This window comes from Erythrolamprus reginae, chromosome 3, assembly GCF_031021105.1.
Source record: "Erythrolamprus reginae isolate rEryReg1 chromosome 3, rEryReg1.hap1, whole genome shotgun sequence".
Taxonomy (NCBI): domain Eukaryota; kingdom Metazoa; phylum Chordata; class Lepidosauria; order Squamata; family Dipsadidae; genus Erythrolamprus; species Erythrolamprus reginae.
This window is the reverse complement of record NC_091952.1, coordinates 107,736,196-107,757,828: the sequence shown is the minus strand read 5'-3', so window position 1 is coordinate 107,757,828 and position 21,633 is coordinate 107,736,196. Positions and strand designations below refer to the sequence as shown.

At 38.5% G+C, this 21,633-nt stretch overlaps 1 protein-coding gene across 1 annotated transcript in view; it reads right to left on the bottom strand.

Moving 5' to 3' along the window:
• CDC73 (cell division cycle 73) overlaps window positions 1-21,633 on the bottom strand; it is a 132,712-nt gene that overhangs the window by 7,121 nt on the left and 103,958 nt on the right. Inside the window, exons 11-15 of the mRNA XM_070746337.1 lie at window positions 15,876-15,933; window positions 9,531-9,566; window positions 9,255-9,342; window positions 2,187-2,348; window positions 595-695 (exon numbers count right to left, since the gene is read on the bottom strand). Of these exons, the coding sequence (XP_070602438.1) occupies window positions 595-695; window positions 2,187-2,348; window positions 9,255-9,342; window positions 9,531-9,566; window positions 15,876-15,933 (445 nt within the window). The remainder of the gene's footprint in view (window positions 1-594; window positions 696-2,186; window positions 2,349-9,254; window positions 9,343-9,530; window positions 9,567-15,875; window positions 15,934-21,633) is intronic.

The following is a 21,633-nucleotide window of genomic DNA, read 5'->3' as shown; positions in this document are numbered from 1 at the left end:
AGCTTTGCTAACATTTGATTTCATTTTTGAAGAGCAAGAGCTACATATTTCTAGCAGCAAAACTTATGAACTGGTTTGGAGATAATATTTACATTATTATCATTTCAACCTTTTTCTATGTTCCTGTTTTCTAAGGATGATTACTTGCTTTATGATAAACGATGGGAAAACCCCACAGAGGTTACTTACATCTTGGTTCTTTTTTCAGTTTTTATTCTTGAGTTTTCAATTCTCAATCTTATTGGTTCTATTGCATTCAATAGCTAGGTTAAAATTCAAGGGCAGTCTTAGATGCTTTCCAGATAGTTTTGGGCCAGTTAGTCTCTCTGAACCCAATTTAAAAACAAAGTTTTTCTTTTTTAAAGGCGTGTTATATACATTTCCTTGCATTCATAGAAATAAGGTACAATATAAACACAATAAATAAATAAATAGAAGCTGGACTGCAAGCTGGGTTTCCTAACTAACTGAATATTTAATGAGACCACAGCAGCTTTGACAGTACCACCAGACTTTAACATCAAGACATAATACAATAAAAATAATTTATGAATGAATACACTGCATACAATTACATCAAAGTAAAAACCTTACTTTTTGCAAAAATATCAACAGGTGACCCATCAGGTAGTAACCATGGCCAGCCCTTGAATTGCCAGGCAGGACCTTGGACAAACACAGCCACAACACGATCCCTAAAATATAGATATAAAAACAGAGAGAAGCACTCAGATTTCAGTCACAAAAACTTTAGTAATGGATTAAGAGGAAGAATAAAGCTGTTACGCTAAAAACATTTTAAAATTAATTAATTAATTAATTAATTAATTAATCAATCAGATTTGTATGCCGCCCGTCTCCGCAGACTCGGGGCGGCTAACAGCAATAATAATACAATGTAAACAAATCTAATATTTAAGTTAATTTAAAACCCCAATTTAGAAACCAATCATACATAATTGTTCTTGTTTTAAACAAAAATGTTTGTTCATAATTCAGTGCACTTATTTAAATAAAGACTGGTTTTGTTACATTTGAGAACATTAAAGATTAAATTATTTGTTCAAAATCTTCTTTGAAACTAACAAAACTAACAAACAAACAAAAATACAACCCACAGGTAAATTTAAAATCTTAATTCATATAATAATTGTTCTTTTTTGTGAATCAGTTTGAAGTATTTTTCCTTGATAGCTATGATAAAAATATTATAAATTATTACAAAATGTTGTGGCCCGCCAGCCTCCAGCAGAGCTGGTGGAAGACTCAAATGATGAGGAAGTTGGGAAAGAACTTGGGAAAGTTCTGGAGCCTGGGGAAGGCTGATGGATGTTCAGCACTGGACACAGAGACAGCGATAGGGCCACCTGCCATTTCCCAGCCATCAGAGAGGCAGCTGCCTTTGGAGTCAGAGGTGAGTGAGAAAGAGGAACAGCTGGGATCTGTTCCAGATGCGTGTATACACAGAGCAAATAGGCGAGGTGAATAATGAATGACAAGGAGTCAACCGGGGAAGCAAAACAAACATGGACTCTGAATGACATCTCCCTGGCTGGGGAATAAATAGGAGTGGTGGTTGTACCAGACAACCGTTCACATTTCTGGAAATTTTGCTCATTGTGTTTCATGCGACAAAGACTGCCTTGCCAGAACTCAGGTTGTTTATTGGAACTAACTTAACTTGCAGCCTTTCTTCTGGGAGCTCATGATGTAACAAGCTGATAAAGCCTATTGCTTCAGTTAACTCCTTTTTGCCTGGACCTTGTGGGTAAATGCCTTTAATTCACAAGGTGTAAATAAAGAGAGGATTTTCTTTGTGAGGAGGCTGTTTCTTACTTCTACGAAGGTCGGGACAGAATATGGAGAATGAGCATTAGTCTTCATCGTTCACCCAAGCTGTAGATATTCACTACTATTGCACAATCATAAACATATGCTCTTTGCCAAATATCCGAATTTTGATCACATGACCACAGGAACGCTGTGATAGTCATATATGTGAGGACTGAATGCAAATTACCTTTCAGCACCATCATAACTTTGAACAAATTATCCATGTAAGGAGACAGTAGAGGGCTCTTTATCAAAATTAAAATATTCAGGATGATGACTAAGAGTACATTATTTGCAACTATATTGATTTTAGATTTGGTTGACAACATCATTGCAACAAAACATTCTCTTACCAATCTTGAGGCATGAGTTTAAGAGGTTGATCAACTACACGATATGGCACTGTAACACTGACTGTAGTTCCACCAGGCTGCATTTGGTCTTTCCTTCTTTGTATTAAAGTTTCATTCTCTCGCTGACAGCCTTGCTTTTTCTTTTCATCAGATGGTACGAACCTTAAAAATAGAGATGGTGAAAGAATTAATATTGCAGACTGGTACTGACTTTATATAGTCAAAGTAAAAACAGAGAGTACCTACTATGGAAATAATTCAGGTGGTTTGTACTGGACTATAAAATGAGTTTGATTTCTTTCTTTTTTAAAATATCCCCCAATCAGTATTGAATAAATCAAATAACATCATTTCAATTATTTACAAGTTGATATGTCAAGTCTCCTGGAGCATAAACAATTTAAGAAATCAAATAGGTAGTCTTTGACTTATGGCCGTCCGTTTAGCAACCATTCAAAGTTACAACAGCACTTTAAAAAATGGCTTACAACTTTTCCTTGCACTTGCAGCCAATGCAGCATCTCTATGGTCACATGATCATAATTTGGATTCTTGGCAATGATGGTTGCAGGATTCTGAGATTGCCATTTGTAGCCTTCCTAGCCAGCTTCTGATAAGCAAAGTCAATGAGGGAAGCCAGATTTGCATAACACTTGCATGACCTAACAATTTCAGTGATTCACTTAACAATTATGGCAAAAGTTTATAAAACCAGGTGCAATTCATTTAATAGCCACCTTGCTTAGCTATGGAAATTCCCAATTGTAGTTATTAAATCAAGGCCTACCTGTATTGGGGACTAATTTATCAGGCTAAATGTGGATGCTAATGAGACTTGATTTAATAAATCTTATGTCACAAAATATGTTAAAATGGCATAAGATACTGTCTCAACTAAGGAAAAAGAAAATTAGGCTGTATTAAGGTTCAGATTAGCAGCAGATTCTGCTCTATGTCAAGGTAAAATCAATTTCTAATATGAATAAGTATTAATTTATTGTAAAACATTCAACTTTAATATAATCCCCGATTATATTAAAGTGCTAACGGGTTGACACAGTTGCCTCCCATTCCAAATTGGACATTCAATTGTTCATGAAATTTGTTTGGAAACTCAGATTAGAGGAGAATATCAACTCTATAATAGCAAGACACAAATCTATTTATCTAAGAATATGGTTTATGACAACTGAGAGAGTATGATTCCACTAAGATCTTTATTAATATAAATATTAATTATATGTGTGCTATAAAGAAAAAGACAACTTCCTATGCCAAACCTTTACATATATTTTTATAAGTGCAACAATGCTGATGATTAAACACAATGAAATTTATTGCATTTGTTTGCTTTTGAGAGTAATAAATAGCTTCTCCTTAGAGACAGTCAATACTAATATAATCATAACTTTATGCCCTGTTAATTTCTATCAGTTTAACTAAAGAAATTGAATTCATCAGTATAGGATAATGCTTGTGGTCTGCTGCTGAAGTTTCCAAACAAATATGAAGTTAAAATTAGAAAACCACACACTCTAGACTGCCAAGTCTTTTCACTATGAAATAAAAAATAAATAAAATGGTATAATGCAAATAAAATCATGCTACTGAAATAGGAAAAAAACCTTAAAATGTTGAAATATCATTTTAATACCTTATTTCCTCGAAAATAAGACAACTCCTGAAAATAAGCCCTTCCCCAAAATAAGCCCAAGCTAAATGTAAATATAAGACAGGGTCTTTTTTGTGTGGAAACACAATATATATATTTAGGGAGCAGGCATGCCATCATATGAGAAGAAACCTCTTGTTTTTAAGACTTCCTTTTTTCCTAATAATCTTCAAGGTATCTTAGTACTTCCATGGCAATGTAATTGAAATTCTTTTGTATGCAAATAATGGAGAGATAGCAATTGAGAATTCAGCAAGTGGTTTCTTGTTTTGTTAATTTTGTTAATTTTGCTTTTGTAATTTATTTATACTAAAAAAAAGTTGTGAATATTTTCAGCACCAATTTATTCTCTCTCTTCTATTTCTGGTTGTTTGCTAGGTATGTAACACAAATGATTGTGAAGATCAATTTATCAATCATAAAATAAAACAACCAAATGTGAATTTATTCTAACAGGAAATGTCAAAGACCAAATAACCCTGTTATAACTTTCCCATGTAAATTTCTCAAAGTTTATCTTTACAATAATCAAAGCTATGCCTACTATTAATGAACTGTAATTAGCTTTTAAACAATGGTTTCAATTCAAATTTATAAGATGAACCTAGGTATAACTGAAAGATGGTCCCTCTATAAAATCAGGAAATTATTTTATTTTATCAGCAAATTTATATAGCTAAACATATAAATAAAAAAATATTGCTATTTTTCCTCACACCTTTCAATCCCTTGCACTCTTTAAATTTGTTCCATGAGACTATTTCAAACTTTCGCTATCACTTTTCAGTATGATCATCAGAGAAGTTGGCAAACCCTTGTAAAGAAAGTTATCCATTCTAATTCAACTCTATAGTGAGAAAGTGGATACAGATAGCCCTTGACTTACAACTATGCTATTCATTTAGAAATGATTCAAAATTACAATAGCATTAAAAAGTGATTTATGATCAGTCCTCACACTTACAAACTTTGCAGCATCCCCATGATCATGTAATAAAAACTTGGATGCTTGGCAAAGTATTGAATTTATGTTGCTTGCAACATCTCAAAGTCACATGATCACTATTTGCGACCTTCCCAGCCAGCTTCCAATAAGCAAAGTTCATTGAGGAAAACTGGATTTGCTTAATGATTGCAGATTCACTTATCAACTGTGACAAAAAGGGTATGACACATTTACCGACTCTCCTGCTTAGCAATGGAAATTCTGGTCCCAATTGTAGTTGTAAATCGAGGACTATTTGTAGTTAAGGGAAGCTATTGCTATTCAACAATAATACTGTACTAGAATTCTACAAGGTACGCTAACAAGGGAAAGGAGGAAATTATATGTTTTGGAAGGGAATCAAAACTTAAAGTGAAACTTTAAACCACTTTTGACTTTTTAAAGTACATATAGGAGATGGGTACTGTAACATTTGTGCTGTGATGAACTATAATAATTTCTTTTTAAACAAGATATCAAAAGTATATGGAGATACATGAAGATAATTAGGCTTTTAATATAATAAAAAACTATGTACATATGCATGTCTTTTCAATATTTATATCAAGCTAATAATTAACTAATTGCTCCACAAATTTAATGCAGAACCCATTCATTTTTCCATAAAAGACATAAACGTTTCCTTCTTAACTGCATGTAGTTTAGGCAGAAATGGTAAGCAGTTTTTAAAAAAATAACTGATTGCAGAAACATGATGATTTCATTTGATGAATGATACTACTTTGCATTCTTTTTGATCAGATTTTAGTATGTTTTAACCTATAACAGAATTTTAACCATAACAGAGAATACATTATTTGAGTGCAAGTCTAAGGCGTCAGGAAACATATGTCTCAAGAAAAAATAATAGTATATTTCAAAATTCTCAGTGTCTCTAATAAAGTTTATGGACCAGCTAAAATAGATTTATACTAGATTTTTAAAATATGGTGTAGCAACTCACAAGCTCTTTTAAATGTTTATAAAATATTGCTGGTGAGTCTGGAAAAATAGTAGAAGGAATACTGAACATAAATAAAGAGACAAGAAAGGAGTTCATTGGTGAATGGAAGTTAATTACAAAAAGCCCAGCAAGAAACAATTTAAATTATTTAAAAAGATTCTTCCTTCACCAACTTACTAATCGAGGAGTCAAAATTCTATCACTTTTCAACATTTTACACTTTATTCCTAATCCTGACAGTAAAAACCCTAGATAGAAGTCTTTATAATTCTTGTTTCCTTGTTGCCCTACTGTGAAGATCCAACAATTATCCAATCAATTATTTAATGCTTTTAATGAAATATTGTCATTTCTTCCTTCAATCCTTCTTTGGCAAATACACAGAATAATAGCACACATATATAGGAAGGAAATGGAAAATAGCAACAGAGATTAGGAAGTGATGTTTGATCCACAATAAAACAGAATGTGGAGTTATATAAATGAATGAAAATTACTTGAACAGAATATCAATTATGATTATACTGCACACCAACTTCTCTTACAACAGAATAAGATTCTTCAATATCTCAAATCTTTAATGGCAAAATATGGTACTTATAGGATGATAGAAGGACAGTTTTAACAGTAGACAACCAATACAGCTTCATGAGGTACCAAAAAAAGTAGAAAAAAGATCAATAGCAAATTCTTGATCTTGATTTGTTAAGTTTCCAACAACCAATATGTGTTATACATACATATTGAAAAATATATTACGCAAAATATGATTGATTATTTCACTGTTTCTAAAGGAAGAGGTACAATATCAAACTAATCATGGAGGCAATGGCCTAGCTCCATCTATATCAGTGTTGGCAAATCTTTTTGGTAGAGTGCTTAAATGGAAGCTTGTGCACACATGTATGCTGGAAACCGGTAAGCAGCTGTCTGGGGCGCATGTGCATGCTGGGAAGATGATCTTCCAGTTTCCGGTGTGTACATGCGCACTAGCCATCTAGTCTTCTGGTTTCTGGCATACATGCGCACATGAAGAGCAGCTGCCCAGTGTATGTGTGCACCGGGAAGATGATCTTCTGGTTTCCAAGATGCACATGCACACCAGGAGGCTTCTTTTCCAGCTTCCCGCACTCTTGTGCATATGAAGGCCATCTGGCTGGCGTGCTGGAACCCAGAAGAGCAACGAGCAACAGCTCGCGTGCCTGGAGAAATGGCTCTGTGTGCCATAGGTTCACCATCACTGCTCTATATTGAAGCAAAATAATGAGACAAGATTGATTTATAGTAGAAAAGCTGCAAAGACAAGTATTTATCTCTTTTCTACTCCCCCCACCCCCCAACAATTCATTCGGCTCTGTCCCACACTCTCCTGAACTAAAATTCAAACCGATATTTGGTACCAAGGTATCAACCAAAAACCCAGATAAAAATATATAATAAAGTATATTTAAGCTTCCTGTAGAACTTTCATATCCTACAATTTTAAAATAGAATCTTTTCAAGGTTTTTTCTTACTGAAAAACAAACAATTCATCTAAATAAATAGAATAAAGCACAAATAGAAAAAAAATGAGGTGGTGCAGAAAATAGTAATTGTAAAATGATACCAGATGGTATTTCATTACCATTTATTTTATGCAGACCTCTAGACTACTCTGAGAACCATTTCATAAATGATGGTACCTGGGTATATCTATACTTCTCTTTAAAACCTGGAATAAATAGTGATCACAGGTTTTGAGTGAATTGGGGAGGGAGGAAACAGGACCAGGGAACACCTTTATTATTTTCTCTGATTATATGTGATTTCTGAAGCACAGATAAGGAATAACTGATCTGGGATATGTCTGTACTGAAGAAAAGTTTAATTTGATTATAATTTCTGTTTTTACCAAGTCAGAATTTTCCTTCATCAGCTAATTAGAACTTCAAGTCATTACAATTCAGGCAAGGTCACCAGTCACTGTTGCAACTGAAAAGGTAAAAGGATAGTTGTCTTTTTTTAAAAATTAATATGTTGGCATTCATTGTGGGAGATTTATCTATAAAGTGGCATTGTAACAATAAATATGGACTGTTATACCACACTGTCAATATTAAATTAATATCTTGTGTGTCCTCCAAAACTCAAGGCAATGAACTTGCACACATTCTTCAATTTTACATTCACAATTCCCTAGGTCAGCCAATACAATTTTTTTGGCACATCGTATTATAATTTAGATTTGAAAATCATAGTGTATCAGCACAGGACATATGCAGTACTTATTTGTGTTGTTGGATTTATCACTAGCTCACAGAGATGATTTAGGGAGAAAGCATTTGCATAATGCTGCTAATGCAGGTAAGAATAAAGACCTGACTATATTCAGTACTGGAGTGCTACTTATTCAGTTTTTAGAGTCTCGTGAACGTCCCTCACGTACACCACTTTAATGCTGGCCTTGCATGATTTATTAATAATGGTTAAATATGCATAGCATGTTCTTTGACAAATAAGGAGAAATCAGTTCACATCTAACGGTTCCCATACTTTATGTGGGGAACTATCTGCTAAATGTAGAAAAGCATTATGCAGCCAAGAAACAAAGTAAATTGAATGTCCAAGAAGAAGACACCCTAGAGAACAATTGACTTCAAAAATATTTTTTTATTTTTGTTCAATTTTGAGTGTATTCTTTCATTTGTTTTGTTGACATGCAATTTTCATATACAATAAAAACAGTTATAAAATGTCATCTACTTAATTTGTATTTATGTATTAGTTTAGCCACCTGTCTCCCATGAGTGACTGTGGATGGCTTACAATAAAATAAATACAACAGATAATATACAAATTGAAAAAAAAAACCCTAATAGCTGAGCTTCATAAATATCAAGAAAGTCAAAAGTTGAATTATCACACTCCTGGGGACTCAGGCTTGGATTGGATTTCCAGGGCCTTGCAAAAGGCCAGCAGAGTGGAGGCTGACTTATTCTCAAGGGGAATGATATTTTATGGGGCAGGCAATATGGCAGAAAAGGTCTTCCTGCACTGAGGGGATGGTTAAAACAAGGAGAGACAGTCCTTTAAGTAGCCTAGTACCAAGCCATGAAAACTTTTATCAGTACCTTGATTTCTACTGAGAAGCATACTGGAAGCAATGAAGCTGAAAGTGTAGTGGTATTGCATATGCTGAAAAACTGACACTATTAACTGCTCACATGTCTGCACTAGCTGAAAGTTCCAAATGTCCTTCAGGGCAATCTCATGTACAATATATTGCAATAATCTACACTAGAAATTACAAGGGCATGAGTGGACCACGAGCAAGGCTTCCAATGTAGGAATGCTGCAAGTGATGCACAACCCAAAACTATACAAAGGCCATCCTAATCAAGGCTGCCAACGTGCTTTATTTATCCTTGAAAAGAGATTTTTACCCTGTGTATCTTTTAATTACTTACTTGAGATCCTGCAAAAGGTCTTTTGCATTAAGCATAGTAATTAACGAAGTGGTAGCTGCTGGAATAATGATAATTGGCGTTCGAGATCCTATAGAAAGATACATATTTTTAAAGCAAATAAAAGGTAATTTTCATCATCACGACAAACTTTTCAAGCTCTAGCTGAACAATTATACTACAATACTAATGAAAATATTAATTAATATATTTATGACAAAATCCATCATAGAGGATGTCAATTAAATGAAAACAGCTGTAAAATTGAAAACAACTCACCCTTTTTTTGATTTGGAGGAGGTCTTGCTTGAGAAACTATAGGGGGAAAAAAGCACAGAATAGTTGTATTAAGTTTGGAATGAATAAATTTTTCCTATTTGTTAATGCTTTCTGCACTTTCAAAGCATATGATTCCAATGCTTAATATTTCAGAGACAAATAACATGTAAATAACATATTAATAAAAATAACAATATTGTATTGTTGGATTAACTAAATTACTCAAAAAATTAGCAATAACTCTTTAAATCTATTTTGCTGACATAAGTATGGAAGAATATCTTTTCTTTTCAACTACCAAATACAAGTTACCTCTGCTTCTTCAATGGACAGTGAAGTCTCAACTATCAGTTTTGATTCTTGCATATCATTTGGCTAAAATTATTAACAGTGAATGAATATAATAAAATATATCTTAAGATGGGGTTTAAGAGCTATAAGAGCAGTACAGGTAGTCCTTAACTTACAGCCATTCAAAAATACATTGGCATCAGAAAAAAAGTAATTTATGACCAGTACTTGAGCTTATGACAGCTGCAGTACCTCCACAATCATGTGATTAAAATTTGGATAATTGGCAATGGGCATGCATTTATTATTGTTCTAGCATCCTGATGTCATGTGATCACCATTTGTGACTTTTCCAGCTGGCTTCTATTACAAGCAAAGTCAATGGGGCAAGCCAGATTCATTTAATGATGTGAGTCATTTAATAACTTCAGTGATTCACCAAACAACCACAGCAAAAAAGGTAGCAAAATCAGGCACAACTCACTTAACAACTGCCTTGCTTAGCAATGGAAATTCTGGTCCTAATTGTGATATAATTCAAGGATTACTTGTGTCTTCTTTTGTTTCAAAATGTTTAGGAAAGCTAATGATCAAAAGCATTGCGTGTTAAGTGAACATTTGAATAGTTCTTGCTGAGTAAGTAGAGGATGCTTCAGATACATTAGGAAGGATAGAATACAATCAGTTTTACCAGCAAGGTTAAAGAGCAAATTAAGGGAATAAATTAAGCAAATAAACAGGAGTTTAGCAGCAAAATTTAAGAGGGAAAATTTTCCCTATGATAACCAACAGGGAATAAGAAAAACCTTTTTACTAGTTGTGATTTAAGAAATAGATGTGACTGACTGAATTCCACAGACAAAACTTACTAGAAAACTGTAACCAATGGATTGAAAGAACAAAACGGAAGCTTGAGATTGACAGAAATATCTTTTTACTTTGAACAAATTTAGCACCAAGGACAAATAAATTGTAATCAAAAATAGTGAATAAATTTGTTGATTCTCTGACTGAGTCTTCATGTATTGTCTTTGATAGGTTGAGTGACTGGAAAGAGGCAAATGTACTCTTAATTTTCTGACCATATCTCATTGTTTCCTTAGATAACTACAATAGAAGTTGTTTATTATTATTATTATTATTATTATTATTATTATTATTATTATTATTATTATTATTTAGATTTGTATGCCGCCCCTCTCCGCAGACTCGGGGCAGCTCACAACACAATAAAAACAGTTCATGACAAATCTAATAATTTACAATTTAAAATATTAAAAAACCCCATTGTTAAACAGACATACACACAAGCATACCATACATAAATTGTATAGGCCCGGGGGAGATATCTCAGTTCCCCCATGCCTGACGACAAAGGTGGGTTTTAAGGAGTTTGCGAAAAGCGAGGAGGGTAGGGGCAGTTCTAATCTCTGGAGGGAGCTGGTTCCAGAGAGTCGGGGCCGCCACAGAGAAAGCTCTTCCCCTGGGGCCCGCCAACCGACATTGTTTAGTTGACAGGACCTGGAGAAGGCCCACTCTGTGGGACCTGATCGGTCGCTGGGATTCATGCGGCAGAAGGCGGTCTCGTAACAGTAGTAGTAGTAGTAGTATAAAAGTTGATGTATCTTAATTTAAGCAAAAACATTTGAGAAACTAAAGCATTAAATTCTGACTAGCAAGCTAATAAAGTATGGATCTGATGAAATGGTAATTAAATGAATGCACAGATTCATCAACAGTTTGACATCTACAGGAGTGAAGTATAAAAAAAATGCAACAGAATTCAGTCCTGGCCCCATTACTTTTGCAGAGGTAGGACAATGTTAATTACATTTATGGCTGAGCCAAACTGATGATAGGTAACTCTAGAAAAGAAAAAGAAAATCAAAATGACTGTAATAAACTTGAAAAATAGAGTAAAAGTATTGGGGACTGTGTGCTGGCCTTTCCAATACAATGCAATGATTTTACATCCAAGGTTTGTGGATCACATCACACTGACTTCAAATACTCTGTGGTCTCTGAAACTACATTAAATATTTTTAAATGACAGGGAATAAATAGATGAAAATACAAAATAAATGTAAGCATTTCTTTTTCTGGAGGACACCTGAGGGAAAGCATCAGGTGCTTTCTGGCACTTTATTTCTTTGTATCCTACATTATGGAAGGCCAATCTTGATATGGGCTTGCTTTTGTACTGATGAAGCCTGCGCAGAGCTTTCAGTTAATATGTGTGAAATCGCATCTGGCAGTGTGATCCCATGTGTGGCAGTTATCCAGAAATTATCCAGATGCATTTCAGCTCTTGCTATTTCTACTCTTTTCATATCATTGCTTGTCAGTTCCAAGCACATTCTTATTCTCAACAGCCCTGGTGAGATAACTATGACAGACAGTATGACCTTTCTAAGCACTGGCACACAACTGCAAAGATAACAAAACCAGCAAAAAATTCCAACATTATGCTACTTCAAATACATTAGCATTCTATTCTAAAATCAGTTTTAGAAGAAAGCTTAGAAACATAAGATAAATACTTTAGAATGGGTGCATAAATATTTTTTGGTGATGGCTATTTAACCAGCAGTTTTTCTTTATTACAGGGGCGTTGGTCTTACCTGACACCCCTTCTCATCAGGTGGAGGCAACAGTCAGAATGGGTTGTCCTCGTGCCTTCCGCGATGAGAACTGAGTCTATTTTTTTAAAGTCAGGATCCGCCCCTGCTAGGACCCAGCTTTGACAAATCCGAAGATTAGACTCAGAATGGCGAAACAGCAATATGGACCCCCAAAGGGTAAGCTCCCACCCTAACTGAAATGTTGGCTGATTCATTTATAGTAGACTGGTTCCAAGGAGTCAAAAACTAGTGGCAAAATAGATGAATGTGCAGCTGGGTAGTGGTACGATCCAATCCGATAGCACATCAAGTCCCAGTGCAAGCATAACAAGTGCATTGGATAGGTGAAACAAGAGTCCAATTGGATAGGTGAAACAAGAGTCCAATCATGTGGCCAGAATTCCACATAAAGAAATGTTAGCCAAGAGTTCAAGACTCAGACTGAATAAGGGGGAGACTGACTGCTGGCTCCTCCTGAAAAAAGAGGCATATCAGGTAAGACCAATGCCTCATCGTGGATGGAGCCAGCAATCAGGATGGGACATACCAAAGCCTGAAAACCCAGTGGGAGGGAACAATCTGAGACATTAGGACCCTTCCTCAAGCACCCTTTGTAGCACTCTTCACCTGAAAGAAGTCTCAGCCAATGCGTATTTGTTGATTTTATAATGCTGTATAAATTGGGAAGGAGAGACCCAAGCAGCAGCCTGAAACAATTCCTCCAAAGAAGATTGAATTGTCCAAGCAGCAGAGGTGGCGGCACTGCGAGGCGAATGAGCCGTGATGCCTGCGGCTTGTGGAAGAGAGAACAGCTTGTAGGCCTTGGCGATGGTGCCCCTAATCCAGCGCCGTTTCGTAGTCAAAGAGACTAGGGCTAGAGACTGAAGTAGGAAGGCCATGAGGAGCACCTCTAACTTCAAAAAGAATGCATTCTGTTGACATAGATCCAGAGAGCCCTCCACACGTCTAAGGTGTGCCAAATCTTTTGGACGGGTGTGTAGAATGAGAACAAAAGGAAGACACTACTATCTCCTGAGCCTGATGGAAGGTAGAATTTACCTTCAGTACAAAGGAGGGGTCCAGTCGGAGGACCACCCTATCTCGATGGAATACACAAAGGTTGTCTCTGACAGAGAGACCTGATGTAATTACGTGCTGATGTAATTGTGAGCAGAAAGGCTACCTTGAATGATAGGTGTCTGAGAGAGGTCTCCCTAAGAGGCTCATAGGGCGGACCTATGAGAGTCACAGACTAGAGGCCTCCTTGAGGAACTGACGAACAGTTGGGAACTGTGAAAGAGAATCGAAATGGTCACATGACAGTACTGAGGAAAAGACAGCCACCTGGCACTGAAGTGTATTGAGTGACAGTTCTTTGGCCAACCCCACTTGTAGAAACTTTAAGACTTTGGGAAGTGGAATCCTTATGGGAGACAGGCCCTCTGAGGCACACCAGAAACAAAAGGCTCTCTACATCACCGATCCTTTGTGTGCCTGGATGGTTAGGATCATGTCTGGATTGTATATCTGCCAACTCAAGGTGTTCCACTCAACCTCCAGGTGGTCAACTGACACCACTGTGGGTCTGGATAATCCAGCTACCCCTGACTGAGCAGAATATCCGAGATGGGTAGTCTCCAAGGTTCCACTACCAAAAAAGCCTTGAGGTCCACAAACCAAAGTTGTTTCACTCAGAATGGGGCAAGTAAAACAGGTTCTGTCATCCTCTCCAAGTGTCTCTGTATGACCTGAGAAAGTATGGGTGGGTGGGGGAGGCATAGAGAAGGCCCTGCAGCTAACTGCTCTGAGGAGCGTTCACCCCTTCTGTGCTCTGTGACCAATGGGAGAAGTGGTCCCAGTTGGAGGAGGAAGAAGACATTAGAGTGGATAACCCACTGTTAGATGCTAGATACATGAGGTTACTGAGAAGACAACAGGACTTGTATGGTAAAAGGAAATAAGCTTGCAGCTTTACCTTTTGGGGGGTTTGATGCCACTCGCAGCAAGTATAAAAGCAAAGGATTTGGGGAAATTCAGGGTGGGGTTTCAACATTGCTTTATGGACACTGTGTTAGAGTTATGGTGCTTGAAAATGCACCCTCCCCCAAAACCTGATTTCTGCCTTGCTAAGAACTCTTTGCCAGACTCTGCATGACTGTTAGAAAATTGGTGAGCTTATTTTTCTATGCTGCCCCTCTGGTGACTTCTCAGGTTCATCCAGGTCACTTTCTCCCTCACTCTCACTCTGCATCAGCTAGCAACCCCACTGGCCCAGGGTATACAGAGGAGTCTGGCTCATCGTCCTCAGGATCTGACATTACCAGAGATGGACAAGGAGTGCTCACAACAGTATGCGCTCCTGAATTTGTCTGAGCCAAATTAGAGCAGCTCTGGCTAAGAATGAAGAGGTGGACGATACTTTAATGGCCCAGGCAGCCGCCTGGTGGACATTTATTAGGGCCTGTTCTGTCTTCCTATCTTCAGGCTTGAGGATCTTGTCTGACTCTCCTGGCATTGTGGTTGGGGCATGCAGAGACAACAACGGAGGTCCAAATGACGGAACAAAAAGGAGATCTGCCAGCCACGTTGAAGAACTTACAATGTTCTAACAAGGAGGGGGATGGCCCCAAGGCCAGATTAGACCATTGCTATTTCACTGTCTCCTGGAATAGAGGCAGAGCAGGCACAAAGTCCAGTTCTGGGATAACCTCCAAGAATAGAGGGTCCACCTGTTGAGTGCTTTGTGTTTCCTGAGGTGAGGGAAACTCTAATCCTGCTGCAGACTGTACTTTAAAAAGAAGGGGCTTAAAGAGTCTTGGAGGAAATAGGCCAGGCGAGATAGGCTGGTCTGAAGACAAGAAGAATGGTCCTGCCATTCTTCTTGTCTTCAGATAATTCCAGGGCATAATCGTCCTCCACTTCCTGCCATTCTTCTTAGCTACCAGCATTGGATACTTCAGAGAGATTACTTGGGAGCTTGGCCCTGGTTGAGAAGCTGACCGTTGATTATCAAGCCTGCATCCTTGCTGGAGGGGTAGTGAGCCCGCCAAGGACTTCAAAGTAGCTGTTACCACGATCCACATCTGCAGGATGGCCAGGTCAAAGGTGGTCGATGGGGTAGATGCTGTGGGCAGTGCTGTCTCCTGAGGCCTAGTGGTGGAATCCCTCTAGTCTGACAAAGGAGCCTGATTGGCTAAAGCTATGCCCAGGCGCAAAGGGCCCCTGTAATTATTTTATCACATTATCACATATGCAAGCAGAAATGTAGATGTATTCATTTGATTTTTATGGGGGGAAATAAAAATTTAAAAGTTAAAGCTTCAGTAGTTTCCACAGCAAATCAGAGTGAATTTGAATATGGGTTTGCATTTCTGACATTTTTTTTAAAAAAGTTTATCTTTCATACTATGATAGATATATCTACTGTTTTTACCTGGCCTTGGCACAGGCTGTGCTGCTGGGGTCTGAGTCTTTCGGGCTGAAGCTCCTTCCTATATAGAAAGAGAAGACACATGTATACATTAACAAAATTTCTTGACAAGAGCATAATATTAAAAATAATTTTTAAAAAGATCAATTTTTTCAGCAATCCATCTATTTTGAAAGCCAGAAATAAATTGCTTTTGATTGGTAGAAGAGTTAGTTAAAGAAGTTCAAAAACATTGAAGACAATGAATGAAATATTGTATAGTCCTACTCTCTTTAACTAGAGATGGATAATATTCACATCGGTCTATTAAATTTATGTATTTGTATTCCTCCTTTATTATGTTTATAAATAGCTTAAGGTGGCAAACACATCCAACACATCTCTGTCCTATTCCCCATAACAACAGCCGTGTGAAGTATGTTGGGCTAAGAGAAAGTGACTGTTCCAAAATGTCTCAACTGGCTTTCATGACTAAGACCATGAAATAATTTTATGATCAACTAGTATTAGAATTTTAAGTACAGGTTTGCCCCAAATCCATCAAGTGTTTGCTACCACAGCGCTAAGTGTTTCAGGGTATAATCCAACATTGAAAAGCTTCTGTCTGACAAGCTATAATTAATTATTTGATGGAAAACCAAGGGAGGAGAGAAGGAACTGGACAGAAAATCTGATCCCTTATGTATTTCTTTATAGCCCCTAATTTTATTTATTTATCAAATTCAGAAACAAATTTAGAAACTTCATTAAATATTATAACTTTTCTTCATTTTATAATAAATTACATGAAAGATTTAGAGAAAAACCAAGGATTATCTTTTATTGGAGTGTTGTGACCATCAAATAGATGTAGACATCTTATTTTTGCATTTTTTTTATTTTTCTCCACAATTATTTATGACCATTATTATTATTTATTAAAGTTGTATGCCGCTCAACTCCCGGAGGTCTCTGGGCGGCTCACAACAAAGATAAAAACATCGTGAATATCAAAAACATCAAAAACATCTATTAAAAACAATTTAGAAACATATACACCATTCATTTCTGGTGGATCTTATATGGATATAATGCTGAGATCAACCACCCCAGGCTGGCCAGAAGACCCAGGTCTTCACTGATTTGCAGAAGGCCAATAGGGTAGGGGTAGTCCAGATCTCAGGGGGCAATGAAATGAAGGTTAGGGCAACAACAGAGAAGGCCCTCCTACGTGGGTCCACCAGTCAACATTGCTTAGTCCAGCAGAATGACGAAAGCAGCTTCTGTGCTATAACCAAGTCTGAAGCCATACTGAAACCAGTCTAAGGTAATCTGTTTCACCTAGCGACCGCAGGAACTGGAGTGATAATGCTTTCTCCACAACCTTTCCCACAAATGGTAAGTTGAAGACTGGCAGAAAGTTCTTTAAATCTGCTGGATCCAGAGAAGACTTCTTGAGGAGGGGGTCTCACAATCGCTTCCTCATTCTAAAGGATGAGTTAATTATAGTCTGTAGCCAGTCTTGTGTCATCTCTTTGCTGGCTGAAACCATCCAGGAGGGGCACAAGTCCAACAAACAATTGGAGGAAATCATCACTCCTACTTCCTTGTCAATTTCCTCAGGGGTCACAGACTCAAATTCATCCCATTCAATAGGACTAAGACATGTCCCTATTAAGTTGGTTGAAATTCATTCATTCATTCATTCATTCATTCATTCATTCATTCATTCATTCATTCATTCATTCATTCATTCATTCATTGGATTTATATGCCCAATCGAAGTCCAGGTCTGTCCGAACCTGAATGACTTTATCCAACAAGAACTGCACAAACTTCTCAGCTCTACATGTAAGGGCTCCACCATTCCCCCAACATCAAGGAGGGAATGAGTCACCCTAAAAAGGGTGGCTGGGTGTAACTCAGCTGATGTGATAAGTGTGGAAAAATACAAATGTTTAGCCGCACGTATTGCCACTAAATAAGACCTAACAAAGGCTCTTAAAAGTGTTCAGTCAGATTCGGATTAACTGGATCTCCAGCATCTCTCTAGATGTCTCTTCTGGCACTTCATCTCCCAAAGCTCCTCAGTAAACCAGGGAGCTTTCTTTCTTTCTTTCTTTCTTTCTTTCTTTCTTTCTTTCTTTCTTTCTTTCTTTCTTTCTTATTTATTAATTGGACTTGGGGTGGCTTACAACATATAAAAACAAGACAACATCACAATCCAATTAATTTAAAAACAGTTAATCTAATAACAGTTAATCTAATAATATTAAAATCAGATAGTACCATTTAAACAGCAAACATACATTACATTTGTTTGGCCATGTGCTAGGGTCTAATGGCCCCACGCCTGGCAGCATAGATGAGACTCTTGCAGAAGGTGAGGAAGGTGGGGGCAGTACGGATCTCCAGAGGAGCTGATTCCAGAGGGCCGGAGCCCCCGCTCTTCCCCTAGGCCCTGCCAAGTGACATTGTCTAGTTGATGGGACCTGGAGAAGGATGGCTCTGTGGGACCTCACCAGTCACTGGGACTCATGAAGCAGGAGGCAGTCGCAAATAATCTGGTCCAATGCCATGTAGGGCTTTATAGGTCATAACTAACACTTTGTGTTTGGAAACCAATTGGCAACCAGTGCAGTCCATGGAGTGCTGGAGAAACATGGGTATATCTGAGAAGGTCCATGGCCGCTTGCATGGCTGTGATCTGCATGATTTGCAGCTTCTGAGCACTCTTCAAAGATAGACCCATATAGATAGCATTGCAGTAGTCGAACCTCAAGGTGACAAGGGCATGAGTGATTGTGAGTAAAGACTCCCTATCCAAATAGGGCCACAACTGATGCACCAGGTAAACCTGGGCAAACACCCCCTTTGCCACAGCTGAAAGATGATGTTCCAAAGTCAGCTGTGGATTGAGGAGGATGCCCAAGTTGCGGACCCTCTTTAAAGGGGTCAGAAGTCCCCCCCCCCAGCGTAATAGGCAGACAGATGGAGGTGTCCTTGGGAGGCAGAAGCCACAGTCTAGTCGGGGTTGAATCTGAGCCTGTTAACACCCATCCAGACCCTAACAGCTTCCAGACACTGGCATATCACTTCCACTGCTTCACTGAGTGGACACAGTGGACACAGGGTGGAGATGTATAGTTCTGTGCCCTTGGATGATCTCACCCAGCAGTTTCATGTAGGTATTAAACACCAGGGGGAGAGGAGAACCGACCTCTGAGGAACCCCACAAGGGAGGCACCTAGGAGTCAACCTCTGACCCCCTGCCAACTCTGACTGTGACTGACCGGAGAGGTAGGAGGTGAACCACCGTAGAACAGTGCCTCCCATTCCTAGCCCCCTCCAGACGGTGTAGAAGGATACCATGGTCGATGATATCAAAAGTGGGATAAACCCTTATGCTGGGTCCGCCAGAGATCATCCATCAGTGCGACTAAAGCAGTTTCCATGCTGGGCCTGAATCCTGACTGTTGAGGGACCAGATAATCGGCTTCATCCAAGGACCATTGGAGCTGGAGCGACACCACCTTCTCAACAACCTTCCCTATAAAGGGAAGGTTAGAGACCGGGTGATAGTTATTAAATACAGCTAGATCCACTGCCATTGGAGAGGTCGCAAAGGCATAATCCGACCCAATGCACCTGATGCCGCCTTATTCCAGGCAACCACCAGGGATTCGGCCAGATTGTGGACACGGGACTCAGGTATCTCCCCAAGTTCCTTCTGGAACCCTTCAGGGACCATTAAGCATCTGGGGTGGAACCACTTAGTTGGCTCCAACTCCCTGCGGTGTGTGTGTGTGTGTGTGCCTTAAAGTCTAACCTCATCAGGAAATTATCTGACCATGACAGGGGAAAAAAGTCCATACACCTTAATTTCAAATCATGTCTCCACTGCCCCTGGAGAAACACCAAGTCAAATGTGTGTGTGTCCCCCCATGGGCAGACCCTAGACTACTTGGGTTAGGTCCATGATTGTCATGGAAGCCATAGACCCTTGATCCACCTCTGAGGATTTGCCGAGTGATGGCAAACTAAAGTCCTTCAGTATCATCAGCCTGGGAAACTTCACCACCAACTCAGCTACTGCCTCTAGGATCTCAGGCAGGACTGTTGTAACACAGCTGAGTGGAAGGTATGTCAACAACAACCTCACAAGGAGAAACTCACAGCCAACGATCTCTGGGCCAAGGATCATGCGAGAACAACGTTTCTTACAGGCGATGACTGCTACTCCACCACCCCTTCCCTGAAGTCAGGGCTGATATTGTATCTTCCATTCACATATCAAAACACACTTATGTTAAAGTATCAATAACATACATATTTATCTTGATGGATTATTCTACATTAAAGCCAGATGTTCTGTGTTGGAATATCTCCCATTTACAACAGAGGCAAAATGGGAAGTCTGAAAATGCTTTCTAGGGAAGGTATACCATCATCTCAACTTTTGTCCTTGCTTTATGACAAAATGTATTATTTAATTTATTTATTTAATTTTATTGGACTTGTATGCCGCCCCTCTCCATGGACTCGGGGCGGCTCACAACATATACCAAAATACATAACAATAGTTTGTCCAATTAATATACTAAAAACAATTCTTAGATTTCTAATTTTAAAAAAATCATTCACATTCATACAGTAATCATGCTAACAACATTTTGTTGGACAGGGGAAGGTCTAATGTCCCCAGGCCTGACAGCAAAGATATGTTTTTAGACTGCTTTGGAAGGCAAGGAGGATGCGAATCTCCGGGGAGAGTTGATTCCAGAGTACCAGGGTCCCGCCAGCTGACATTGTTTGGTCAACGGAACCCTAAGGAGACCAACTCTGTGGGACCTCACTGGTCGCTGGGATTCGTGCAGCAGAAGGCGGTCTCGGAGATAGTCTGGTCCTATGCCATGTACGGCTTTATAGGTCATAACCAACACTTTGAATTGTGTCCCGAAACCGATCGGCAGTCAATGAAGTCTGCGAACTGATGACGAAATATGGGCATATGGGTATGTCTGGCCATCAACTCTGCTGTCCCTCAGCCTTTACAGATCTCCAGCCTTTCTATGAGAATTGGTAGGTGATCAATTTCTTTTTACTACTTTCCTGTGTATCTTTAAAATAGTTGGACTCCTTCGCTTCAGCAGAGGCGGCTTTTGGGAGACGTGTTTTACAACGTGTTTGTTTATCTCCAACGTCCCTGACAAGACCTTCTCCCTCCCATGGCCCATTAAAGTTACATGTATTGTACAAATGCTTTTAATATAGTTTAAGTTATTTTTTCTGGTTTCTTAATACAATTTTTCCTAAAATATATATCATGTTTTCTAAATAAGCTTAATGAGATAAGAACCGTTGTACCTACCTGAACGGTCTTCTCAGTGCACTGGAAGGAGAGTCCAACATGGGTATTACTCCAATCCTATTGGTAGAGACTGAGTTAAAAATTTACATATTAATTGAGCACCGCCCCCTCTGCTCTCCCCATGAGCCAGTTTTAAAAACGAAAAAACCATAGTAAGAGGATAACCAAGTTTTATTATAACAACCCAAAACTGACTAACTGACCACTCCGGCGTCCCTGCACCCATAACTGTACCGGGTGGGTTTGGACTCTCCTTCCAGTGCACTGAGAAGACCGTTCAGGTAGGTACAATGGTTCTTCTCCATTGCATCTGGAAGGAGAGTCCAACATGGGATATACCAGAGATTTACGGCCCATGGGAGGGAGAAGGTCTTGTCAGGGACGTTGGAGATAAACAAACACGTTGTAAAA